General features: G+C 43.2%; 1 protein-coding gene and 2 non-coding genes across 3 annotated transcripts; 2 read left to right on the top strand and 1 right to left on the bottom strand.

Annotated features, from left to right (window-relative positions):
- Positions 1–318: 318 nt before the first annotated feature.
- Positions 319–7,222, bottom strand: LOC117761760 (gamma-glutamyl hydrolase-like). Its single transcript, XM_034585972.1, has 9 exons — positions 6,967–7,222; positions 5,846–5,960; positions 4,870–4,920; positions 4,129–4,213; positions 3,355–3,498; positions 2,098–2,202; positions 1,492–1,582; positions 1,146–1,283; positions 319–588 (listed from the first exon to the last, which is right to left on the bottom strand). Exons 1-9 carry the CDS (start codon positions 7,058–7,060, stop codon positions 467–469), a joined length of 945 nt encoding a protein of 314 aa, XP_034441863.1. The 5' UTR covers positions 7,061–7,222; the 3' UTR covers positions 319–466.
- On the top strand, positions 1,886–1,957 carry trnat-cgu. The gene has a single exon. It is a non-coding gene; the product is annotated as a tRNA-Thr (tRNA).
- On the top strand, positions 5,246–5,299 carry LOC117762328. The gene has a single exon (XR_004614015.1). It is a non-coding gene; the product is annotated as a U7 small nuclear RNA (small nuclear RNA).
- Positions 7,223–12,622: the final 5,400 nt, after the last annotated feature.

Genomic DNA, 12,622 nt, shown 5'->3' on the forward strand with positions numbered 1-12,622 from the left:
ACATTAACCTGTTTAGGTTACAAGAGAAATACTTTGCCCCGATACCACAACTACATGAGCTAGAAAAGGAAAACCAATAAGTGACCAGTAGGAAATACTGGTGGACAGACTCCACTGATCACCACATAATGATCAATACCTTCATTAAAATGCTCAAATCTTTCTTCTCCTCTTTCGCTCGCGCCGACACACACAATCACACACAACTTTTTAACTTTTTTAACCAGAGTATCTTATGGATGTAAAAAAAAAAATCACCGGCACAGTTTGATTTTGTACTTTTATCATAACAGACGTAGAAATCCAGATACATTTTCGAACACAACACTTTTATTTCACTTTCTTCTATTTTTATTTATCACTGCATTCACATATTACAGAATTGCCGCTGTTCCATTTGAGGTTTTACTGTCAGTGACTTCATCAGGTTGGAAATGATCCTCCAGTGACGGGCTCCTCACGTCCATCAATCAAAGTAATAGCTCTGAACAAAGATGGAGTCCATGCCTTTGAAGACGGGACAGAAGTTGTAGATGAGCGCTCTCTCTTCCTCCTCCCGACTCGGGAAACTGTGGTTGTTCTTCATGGCTGGAAGGGAAGTGAGAGAGGAGGTGAACATTGACTCAGCAGCTGCACGTTTTCTTTCATGTCTTTTTACAAAGATGACTTGAACAAAACTTCAAACGAGGGCGTCACACGACCCTTATAGTTGCTTAGTCTATTCTATGGGTGAAACTCCACGAACATCTGCAGGGTTGTTTGGATTCAGTCTAAATTTAACTTCACAAGAAAATGGTTCCGTGAATAATAATCAGTTTCACATGAGTGGAGCTATATTCTCATCGGATGTGTTAAAGAAGAAATTATTGGAGTGATGCCGGTTTGCAAACCAATCCTAATAAATAATACCACAACTCCACACAAAGCAGACGTCAAGGTGGAGTCACTCTGAGTTATGATATGGTGGCATGGCGGGAAAAACGGTTAGGTCGCGGGTGCAATCAAATCATCTGTTGTCTAGATTTGTGTAAGTTTACGTAGTATTTTATAATGTTAAAAACAATGGAAGATGTAACATTTTTAATCAACCGCCATAGAAATCTGGATATATTGTGTAACAAGCTGACAGAGATCCCACGTGTTACCTTCAGAGACGAAGAGGCTGGCAGAGTAGAAGGCGACTCTTGTTGCAGCGGTGGAGTGAATCATCCCCGGTTTGTCGATCCACTCAAAAGGGGTTTTCTCCGGATGCCACTGAACTCCATAAAATGGATACCGGTAGGCTGGAAACGACCAGAGACACTGTCAGCACACCTCACTCATAGCACTGAGGCATTACAGTCAGTATTAAACAAAGAGTTATTTCTTGTCAGACGATCGTCTCTCGATCTTCTAGGACTCGTTGTGGAGTTTGTGTCATTCGACCTTTGTGCTCACGGTCATTTTACAGCAAACTACACTCAGATTTCCGTGTCCAGGAAGGAAAGGTACCTTCCATAGTGGAGATGAATTCTTGCTTCCCATCGTGGTTTGTCGACAGGACCTTGTAAAACTTCTTCAGCCTGGGATTCCCGCTGAAGTTCTGAAATACACACATTTAACATCGGTAGAGTTTTAGTCGCACTTTGCTCCTTTTGCATGAGCGAATACATGAACGTGGAACTTTGTACTGATGTATCAGGATTGAATTTAATTTAAACATTTTGAATCCCTTTTGTTTTTAGCAGGAACACACAATGGCTTAAGGGTGGTAGTGTGGTGCAATGATTCGAGCTCACAGCTAAAAGACGATGTGTTTGAACCTGATAACTGATCAGTGGTGACCAAAATACTGTCGATTCATTGTGGGAAGCCTAGTTTGATTCCATAACAAATCACAATCTGTGGCGTGGTGGCCAAGTGGTAAGGCGTTGGTCTCGTAAACCAAAGATCATGGGTTCGATTCCCATCCATGCCTCAGTAGTGTAAAACAAGCACTCACAAGTGTAACCTCGGTTACATCAACCTTTGTTTAGGTTACAAGATAAATACTTTGCCCCGATACCACAACTACAGGAGCTAGAAAAGGAAAACCAGTAAATGACCAGTAGGAAATACCTTGGAGGACAGACTCCACTTGTGGAAGTTGGAGGTGATGTTTTCCTCGGTCAGAGACCTCAGCACATCTTTGGGGAAACTCCGAAACAGACGGCTGGAATGTGCCTCTGTAGGACGGACACAGATTAGTGGTGAGACAGGAGGATCAGTTAAATACTGGACTCTAACATCATTGGACATTATGACTGGAGTCAGTGAGTGACGGCCAAGGTTCCTTGAGCTTAATGTAATCACGTGTGGAGTTCAATGTCACAGCTGTAGCTGCGGAAAACTTAGTAGAACTGAAAATTTAACTTTTATATTGATTAAAGCTGTAAGAGTGAAGGAGTGGCTCAATTGCATTGGCTCCGCCCACATCATAGAACACCAAACACCATGAGTGAGGAGGCTTGGGATAGAACACAAGAACATTTTGATTCCAGGACTTCATCAGGATAATTTGCTCTTACAGATAATTTTCCAGGTGGATTCCTATAAAAGGAATCCCACACTAACTGTCTCAAGTAAAACCTTCAATACCATTAAGATCTGACATAAATACATCTATATTCGTAATAAATTATTTAAAAATTATGGGTATTAAATATTAAAGTGATGTATGAGAAGTTGAGACATTCTCAAATACTATTGAGCTTTTTTGGGTTCAGTCTTTTAAACCTTTTCTTGCTGAATCCTCGATCAATGTAGATTTTTAGACAGAGAGACTGTAAACACACTTTGGCATAGTGGCCAAGTGGAAAGGCGTTGGTCTCGTAAACCAAACATCATGGGTTCAATCCCTATTCGTGCTTTCATTGTGAATATGGTAATTATGCTTAATGGTTGCTCTAGATTTGTAACAGTGTGACACACTGTTCCCCATTCATCGCTTTAAATTAGGGATTTGCATTGGTCCCGCCCACATCATACAGCACTAAACACCATGAGTGAAGAGGCTATGGATTGAACACAAGTACAATTTGAATCCCCCAGGTATTTAGGATAATTTGCTCTTTCTGATAATTTTCTAGCAGGATTCCTATAAAAGGAATCCCACATCAAATGTCTAAAACAAAAAACTTCAATAAAACATTGTGCTACGGTCATTCTGCAATAATATTGATGATGCCACGAAAAGGACATGTCTTAACCCACCAAAACGTTAATGTGCTGAAGTGTTAGTCTCGCAAAAGCAAAGATGTCTTTAGAACGTGTTTCCATCAAATAAGGACGTGTGTCGGAACAGAAGAAACCCTTCATGATGTGAGGACAGTGAACTTTACTTCGTGTGAAGTTGAGTGGCAGAGCCACAGCCGTGGTGTCAGTGAGCGTGAGCAGGTTTTTCTTCGCTGTGAAGACAGTCAGCTGCTCGAAGCCCAGACAAGTTCCCCAGACAGGGAAGTAGTCCGAAGCATCGTTGGCCTGCAGGAGGAGAGAGGGAGGAGAGAGGGAGGGGGAGATTTGAAAACCTTTAATTACCCAGGATATGTTTTCATTGTCTGGCTTCTCTGAACGTAACAACCTGCACTACAGAGCTGGTCTTCAACTGTTTCATTCATGTGACAGAGGCGTTAATGAGGAGCGACATCCTCAGAGCCACGGACAAAGCTCTTGAAAAGACTTGTGGGGATTATCAGGTTACATGTCAATTATAAACAAGTCAGTTAATCAAATGTGGCAGAAATACATGGGAAAAGAAGGAGAGGTCTTAGTTTGCAGTCCAGGAAACAGTGGCATGCAAAGGAAGGATTTAGTGATAACTAGGCTCTGATAGGAATCCTCACCCCAAAAGGAGAAAACTGTTCAGAGACCTGGGAACAGCTGGAGAAACAGTTTCACTTTGCACACCTACTAAACCTGCCTGATTGAACCACAATGAAGAAACTGACAATCTGCACAGTATTGGACGATATAAACACATACGAACACCGGATCAGAAGGAGAACTGACGACCAACAGGAAAATACACGAGATGAAAATGAAGACACTTATAATCTAATCGGTATCTTCATGTAACTTCATCATTAACACAGTTAAACAAGTTTAATTTACCATCAGAGCCAAGTTGTATAAAATCCTGGCGGAACGACTGTACTGCGACGTCAGCAGATTGGAACTTCCTCCTGGCAGCAGCAACCTGCGGGGAGACCGCGCTCCGTCAGGCCGGAGATCTACCTGCTGTTTAAATACACGTAGACAAGCGGCGGCGTCGTCGTGAACGGAGTTGTTCACATGCTTGCTGATGTACTACGCGTGTTACCGGAGGATACCACTAGAGGGCACAGTGGAGATATCAGACCGTAGAGAACTTCCAGATTTGCATGATGTAAACAATAAACATGGGCGAACCTCGAGGAGGTAACTGTATTGTTCATTCTGAGATCAGCGGCTCTGTGGTAGATGGTCCTGGTAAGGCCCTTAAATCAGGCACGGCGTGACCAAGGCGAGTACGTTTCTCTCGTTCTGCCAATGCGAGAAAATTGATGATGAAAAACACCACCGTATTTTTGAATGTCCGCAGGATTAGCCCGCTGATGATACACCGCTACACTGCCCCTAGCGGTCAGTGCATATTGCATCTGGCGCCGTGCACAACCGACGCTCCAGATAGTCGCAGGGTGCACGAGGCAGCCATCGTGCACACACGTATGCGTAGTTAACAGCAAGTATATCTCCGGCTTTAGAGATTTATCCTGAACAAATAAGTCTTAACACACTTATTGAATCCACATCAGACATAACAATGAGGAGCATCTACAGACATACGGAGAGCAGAGCACTGTTTGAACTCACCCGTTGATTGAGTTGAATATCTTGGTATATTCTTCTTCTGTGAGATTTACTCTGATGGGGACAAAATATGTGGGGAAAACAAATTGATGCCAAAAACAAATTAACCATCAAAGACAATTCAAACCCTAACGAATCAATGTGGATTTGAAGCAGCAGCTGAAGAAGGTTTGTAATCTCAACATGTAGAGGAAACTCTGGACAAGTTGTCTATCAGGATCATCACATGTTTTATTGTTGTAATTTAATCTCAACAATATTACAACTGCATTTATAGCGTATATATATTTATAACCCCACCCACATCAAATCACAACACCATGACAGACAGGTCTGTGAGCCAGGGACACATCACAGTTCAACCAATGTGAGGATTAGGAAGTTTAACTCTTTAAGTATTTATCCAGAAGGATTCCCATAAAGGGAATCCCACCTGATTGTTGTGAAAAATTAAATACAGACATCTTATAGATGAAGAGTTACGGAAATACATCTTTAATTATACTCAATCATCAGGTATAAGATGTCCGAGTAGCAAGAGTACTTAAACAAAACCCTAACATCAGATATGTAGTTAATGCTGAATCAATAACCAGCTCAAAATAAATCTCTCCTCTCTTCAGACATCACTTTAACTTCTTTTTATCTGTGTCATGTGTTCGTAATCAGTTTGTTCATCATCAGACAAAAAGATAAAATACTCAGTAAGAACCAGAATAAACTTTCTCCAGTTGTCTGTAGCTTTACACTTGAGTTATTGATATTTGCATCAACTGCTTATTCTACTTTTCACTTTGTTGAATTGTCAGTTTCAGATGTTGCACGTCCAGACATGTTGTGTCAAAGCACATTTCTCGTTTAAAAGAGGGAAACAACGGAAAAGAATGCAGTTGAAATCTGAATCTCAGGATCAGAAGCCAGAAAACTGAACCCTCCGGCAAAGAGTGAAGTCATAAATCAGATTTCTGAGTTGTCCTACCTGACAGGTACGACCCTGGCCCCGGCTGCCTCCAGGTATTTCACATAGGAAGCAGCGATGTAGGAAAAGCCCCTCGTAGCCTGTTCTTCTTTACGGGTTTCCTGTGCCAACACCCCTACAGAGGACAGGAGACAGTTAACGCACAGACACAACTATCACAGAGATATATACATAGAGACGTTGATGCAGACGTATGTTGACCGGTACAGTGATGGTGATTAATGTTTCTTCCCTGAACCTGCGTCTGTGTTTGTGCCAGAAACAAACATTGTGACTCGCCTGAAACGTGCAGGTTGTTTTTGTGTGGTGTCGCTGACTGAGGTGTTAGAAGTGTGGTCGGTGTCATGTGTTTGTGCTTGTGCGGTTCCCGGTGACTGTGTGTAACCTCAAAGCCTCGAGGAAACATTTAACGACGTATGTGACAAACATCATGGAAAAACAAATCCCATCATGCAGCACCAGCAGCAACAGACCTGTCCCCTGATCTCAGGTGGCATCTACAGTCAAATGTCAAGAACAAGGTTCAGTTTAAAAAGGCTGAATATTCTCTAATGAGCATCTGACAAATTTACCTGAATATAACCAATATTATTCAGGTTTTCTTTTCCATGTGCAGTATTACCACCTGTGTGCGATATTACTTTCTACATATCTAATTCTCATTTCTAGTTTATTTCTATTCTACACTGGTTCTCTGCATTTCACTGTATACACTTTATATTTTTGATTTCACTTACAACACACTATATACTTTGTTCCTCTTATCTTTAATATATTGTTTTATTCACATTATGTTGTGTTTACTGTGTTATGTATTGTTGTGACTGAAATCTTGAAGCAAAATGATATAATGTGCATTGACTATAGTGGTAAATTAAATTATGACATAATAGTAAGATAGTAACACACACACACTCTCTCTCTCTCTCTCTCTCTCTCTCTCTCTCTCTCTCTCTCTCTCTCTCTCTCTCTCTCTCACACTCACACACACACACAGACACACACACACACACACCTTCTCTCGAACATTCTCCATGTTAAATTACATAAGAACCAACAGAATCCAGCACCGCTCCGTGCACGCACACCGACACACGCACACACACGAGGCCGAGTCTTACCGATGATGGGCCGGCTGTTGAGCGGCTGGTCCATCGCTCCGCAGCAGAGAGAAGCGGCCAGAGCCGCGAGCAGAGCTGCAGCCGGCCGACACATGACCGACCAGGAGGAGGAGGACAACCAGGAGAACCCGCAGGAGGAGAGGGAGGAGAGGGATGCGTCACAGAGGAGGAGGAGGAGGAGAAGGATCTGTGTTTTTATACAGATTACAAGTCAGAGAGAAGAGGCTTCCTGATGATGGTGAGGCTGTGACTCTCCTCTTCCTCTTCTGCTGTGTCTTCACCTCCCTGCAGGCTTCTGCTCAGTGACGTGAGGAACACCTCTCTGCAGATAAACGCCAGCAGGAGCCTCCTCCTCCTCCTCCTCCCTGTCACTCACATCTTGTCTCCTCCTCCTCCTCCTCCTCCTCAGGTACAGCTCAGGTAACATAGCTCCTCATAGAAACAGTTAAAACATACATCGTTTTACAGAATAGACAGACAGACAGACAGACAGACAGACAGACAGACAGACAGATAGATAGATAGATAGATAGATGCTTTATTGATCCAGAGGGAAATGTTAGCATCCAGTATCACATAAAACAAGAGCATAAGAATAATAAAAGGTCAAAATGAGTGCTGATGGAGATATTGACAGTACAAATACTTTAAGGTGATTGAAAGACGTAAGTAACCGCAGCAGAGTATTGAAGCCACATATAAATACAGATTTAAAGATAAACAACAGACGCTGTTACAAGAACAAACTACTTTGTGTTTTATTTTTTCCTCGAGGGGAAAAGTTGTACAGAAGCAAAAAATAGGCATCGTCTCTTCTTTGTGTTTTCATATTTTTTTTGCTCACATTGTATTTTTGTAAACTTGAACTCTTCTGCTGACTCACACATTTATTCTTTGCTTATTTAACTTTATTTGCTGCATCATGTCAGCAGCTCCTCCCACTGTTATCACATGTTGTAACCAGTTCTTATCTCTGTACACTGATGGAGAGACGAGTACAACTACATACTGTGTGTGTACTTGTACCTTTGTGAGAACCAGTGAGCATAGACACTATGGAGAGAGGACAATTTGGCCGGTCCTCACTTTTCAATGGACTGTTTGAGGGTTAAGACTTTGTGTTAGGGTTAGAATTAAGTTTAGATTAGAGTTAGGCCTCTACGCCATAGCCTACGCATAGACGTGTATATCTGTGGTTGGTCAACTCGCCGCCATTTTTGAATCAAGTTGAAGGAACGATCACAGACGACCTTTTTCTTTTCTTCGTTGCAGTTCTTTGAGAAAAAAGTAATTGCTCTTCTACATCCATCAGCTCCGTCTCCAACACGAGCCACTTAGTAACGCTCGCCATCGATCTGAAGTAAACGCCACAGAATCTGTAAATAACACGACCACGAACCAGAAGACACTAAACAACGCCACCAGTGTTTAGGCGACTCACACACATCTATCTCACTCATCTGTGTGTGTGTGTGTGCGTTCCTCTTTCAGTGCTGCAGTATTCACTGTCCAATCTCTCCTCTGCTTTAATCTGTCCTCAGTGTAACATCTGGTCACTGGACAGTGACGGAACAGAGCGAGCTAGATAGAGGAAGTGGTGTACGTGTGTGTGTGTGTGTGTGTGTGTGTGTGTGTGTGTGTGTGTGTCTGTGTGTGTGTGTGTGTGACAAAGAGAGAGAGACACTGTGTGTGTTTAAACTAGTGTAGAATGAATACTGCAAGGTGAATGTGTTTTAGATTGTGTGTGTGTTAATTTGATGAAGTCAGCAGTTTGTAATGCAGGAAGCTTCACACTGAATTGTTGGGGGGGGGGGGGGGGGGGGGGGGGGGGGGGGGGGCTTTACACTGTACTTCTAGTGACTGAGCACAAGGGGTCACACTCTTCCCAGTTTCATGTTCTGTGTGAGGGTGTTTCTGGCCTCGGCTTTTACATCACATATCATCACATTTCATTTAGCTGTTAGAACCCAGAACAGCATGGCTGCTTCCTCACTGCAGTGTTCAGGTCGACCTCCTCCGTCACACACACTTCCAGTGGATTCCTCCTGGAGCGCCGCCCTGCACCGCTCACTGGCCCATCAGAATCCAGTATCAGCAGAGAATCCAGTATCAGCAGCCACCTATTCCCTATTCCCCCCCCCCACCGTCCTCGAGACCGAGAGGATTAACAAACTCTGTGCAATGTCACCGGGCGCGGCTGAGATGTGATCAGCTTGTTGTGTGTTTGTTAACGGTTGTTAACTTGTTCTCGCTGATATTCTGTGAACTAGCGAGGCACTCGTTCTTGTTTGTTATCCTCTTTACTTCATTGTGCACCTCACCGAGACTCCTCATGTGGATTCACCAGGCCTGAAGGACGCCAGCCTGGATGTAAGTTACTTTGTGCAGTAAAGTTTGTCTTGTTTATCCCAGCAGGATATTCTTTTGGTCTCTTTTTGGGGGGACCATCAGATTTAGGCACCACCCGCTGCCCCTCACCCATTGATCCTGGTTAGTATTGTAGTTGGGGATCTTATTTTGAACTATTACAATCTACTAGTTAACGTTGCTGCTGTGCTGCTTCCCTGACTCCTGTAGATGCTTACTGGGTTGTAACTGAGGTTGTGTATTTTATAATTGTGTTTGTGTATGTGTGGAAGAATAAAAATCCCCTCAGGGCCAACAGAGTACAACACTTACTCTTAAGGTAATCGGTTTGTCAAAATCAGTAGAGCTCAGTCTAAAAAGGCAGCTTTGCTCATTGTGTGTCTTCGAGAGACTTTTTTTGGGACTTTTGTCGTGAACGTGCAGTTTCCTTTGTGTTTGAGCTTTGTTTTGTGTATTTGTGTATTTTAGATTTGTCTTTGTCTGCTCTTTGAGTTCTTCATTTCTTGTTTTATTTCCCAACCTCTTTTAAGCTGCTTTCAAACATGCACCGGACTCCGCAGTTCCTCTGTATGTTCTCTGGAGGAGGTGCATGTTTCTATGGTCTTTCTCTAACTGACAGCTCCTTGTATAAAGTCGTAGAAATGTAGAAATCCAGTCAGGACCTGAGCAGCAGCGTTTTGAATCAGTACAAACTGAGCAGCCCTGAGGCGTCGGAAGAGCAGATTTCAAAACAGTAAATCAGATTTAAAGCTGGGACTTGGCACATGTAGTATCAGTTATTCTATGTCAGATTAAATGTCCTGAAACTCAGAGCCTAAAGAAAACTGGTCCAAACACTTCTGGTCCGCACTGTTTATGAACCATGTGATGAAAGAATGACCCTTCAAGCTCAAATCGATCTCAACTGCAATGAGCTCTGGACTCGGACTCTGCATCCATCCAGCCCAGACTGCTCAGAATGTACTCTGAGTACTTTTAAGGACGTGTGGAATGTGTGGGATTGTGTGTATTCAAATATTCTCGTCCTTCGCCTCAGGCCAGTTCTGTTTGCTCTGGTGAGACGGTTTTAATTGTGCTGTCGCCAAACGAGGGAGAATATCCCGTTCCGCCCTCTCCTCTGTGATTTCACACTGATGTTCTGCGGAGATGGGCTCTGATCTGCTGTGGAACGTTCATGGGAAGGAAGAAGCATCAGAAATCAGTAGGTTTGTTTTGACCACAGATCAACGTGCAGCGACGCCTCCTCACAGGCTCATCGCAGACTCAGCAGCTCTGCAGCTCAGAGAGCGTTCAGACCAAACACGGTAAATAAAGATGAACGACGCCTTTCGACTTCTGCCCTTTGTGCAAAGATGTGTCCAAAAAGACTCGGGATACAGGCGCTGCCATGTTGCACTTTTATACCATTTGGACCCAGAGTGTGTAGAGTAGTGATCGTGGAGCCACGTATCAGGGACCAACCGATGCTCAACCAACCGTTCAAAACAATGTTATAACCTTTTTTACATTAAAATCTGCTTTGACTTGTCCTGATGGTTTAAACTAAACTAAAGGACTCATCCTGCACTCAGGGGCAGTCACATCATTTTCGTCTTTAACGCTTAATTTACTCATTGTGACGATAATTTTTGGGATCTACCTTGGTAGGTTAAATCCACAGATGTAAGGAGAAGTCTTTAGGTGCATTCGACTTGTTGCAGCTCCGTGCAGCGCTGACTCACCGTGATGCATGCTGGTCCTAACACAATGCACGATGGTTAGAAAATGTGTCCGACTTCATCCGGCGCTGCAAAACGTCAGCAGGTCACATGACCCGGCTGCAGTCGGACAGATGTTTTCCTCCAGCAGCAGCACCTTGGGGCCGCCTCTGTGACGACACAAGCCTGCTCTGATTGGCTGAAGGCTTCAGTGACACGTGTCTAATATTGTTATTCTAAGAATTCAGATGTGTGTTCTGCTCTTTATATCCATAAATGTAAGGTGTTAAAAACTTAACTCTCTTTATAGGAACATTATCAACATCCTACCTTGTAAGTAAAATACATACAGGGATATATATTTGATTGTTTGAAGCTATATAAGTAATATAGTGTATATCTGTTGCTCTCTCCCTTTTTGTTATGTTATTCATGTGTGCCTTATTTTTATCTAGTATTTCTAATCTGGGGATGAACGAGAAAAGAAAAAAGTTCTCTGTTTTTTGTTATTTCTCTTCAAAGAGGAAGTGATGGTTTTCATCTCCTTCTGACAGTTACTCTGTGTAGTTTTCATTTTCAGCTGAAATAAAGATCTCCGTCAACTGTGTTGTTCATTGTTCTTCTTGCAAAAACACCTGGATTTCCAAAACATCTGTTTCATTTGCAACGAAAAAAAGCAAAAGCTGTGAGCTCAGCCGTTGTTCTTGTCTCACTGACGCTGTGAGAAGAAGGTGTCTGACTTGACGTCTGTGTTGTTTTTTACTCCACCCTGCAGCTGCCGGTGGATGAAGTCAGACCCAGTCGGACCAGGTCCATCTTCTGACAGCAGAGAGCAGGTCACGACTCCATGTGGAGCTGCTAACTGCTGCAGGGCCGTGATGCAGACGTGATGCCGATCAGTATCAATAACAATCAAAGCTTTGAGGTTTTACTGGACAGTGTAAATATGCACAATCAAACACACCAATTGTTTAACGGGGTCTTGGACGACAGAACCTTTACAATAATTACCTGTCAGTCAGTCTGTCTGTCACAAGAGATGTCAGCGTGTCAGATAATAAAAAGTTGAAAGGGACAAGACCCAGTTAATGCTGGTCCGATGGAGCAGTGTCTCTTTGCTCGGTGTCCACACCAACCTGCACCTCCAAGTTTGTATCGATTTGATTCTATTTCAAGAGACAACACAGGGAATGTGTCCTGGTGACACTTTGGTAGAAACTCTGACACCTCAATTAACTAAACAAGCTCCAGTGGCGTCACGTTGGTCACGTTGGTCGACCGCACCTCACTTGCACGGCAACAATCAGGAACACCGTGGCTCGACACTCACTGAGCTCCTCATGTTCAGGTTTTATACAGCGCACAGGACGTGTTGCACCTTTAAAATGAGCAACTGATGACATGTCTGTATTTTCAGCTCTTGAAGATTTGTCTACACATTTACAGATATAAATACACTTTCAAATCTGAACAGATAGCTGAAGATGTTTTCTTTACACGTGTTTTCTTCTCCTCCTCGCTCACAGATTATGAGCGAACGGGAGCAGGAGGTTCACCAGTGACACGTTCACGTGGCTGTGTCCTCAGTGTGG

Source organism: Hippoglossus hippoglossus, chromosome 5 (genome assembly GCF_009819705.1).
Source record: "Hippoglossus hippoglossus isolate fHipHip1 chromosome 5, fHipHip1.pri, whole genome shotgun sequence".
Lineage (NCBI taxonomy): Eukaryota > Metazoa > Chordata > Actinopteri > Pleuronectiformes > Pleuronectidae > Hippoglossus > Hippoglossus hippoglossus.

Excerpts from the sequence above, each read along its gene's own strand:
- LOC117761760 (XM_034585972.1), bottom strand. The coding sequence starts at position 7,060 with ATGTGTCGGCCGGCTGCAGCTCTGCTCGCGGCTCTGGCCGCTTCTCTC. Across the intron at positions 4,921-5,845 it reads GCCAGGGTCGTACCTGTCAG|AGTAAATCTCACAGAAGAAG; the intron begins GTAGGACAACTC and ends TGTCCCCATCAG. Across the intron at positions 589-1,145 it reads CAGCCTCTTCGTCTCTGAAG|CCATGAAGAACAACCACAGT; the intron begins GTAACACGTGGG and ends CTTCCCTTCCAG.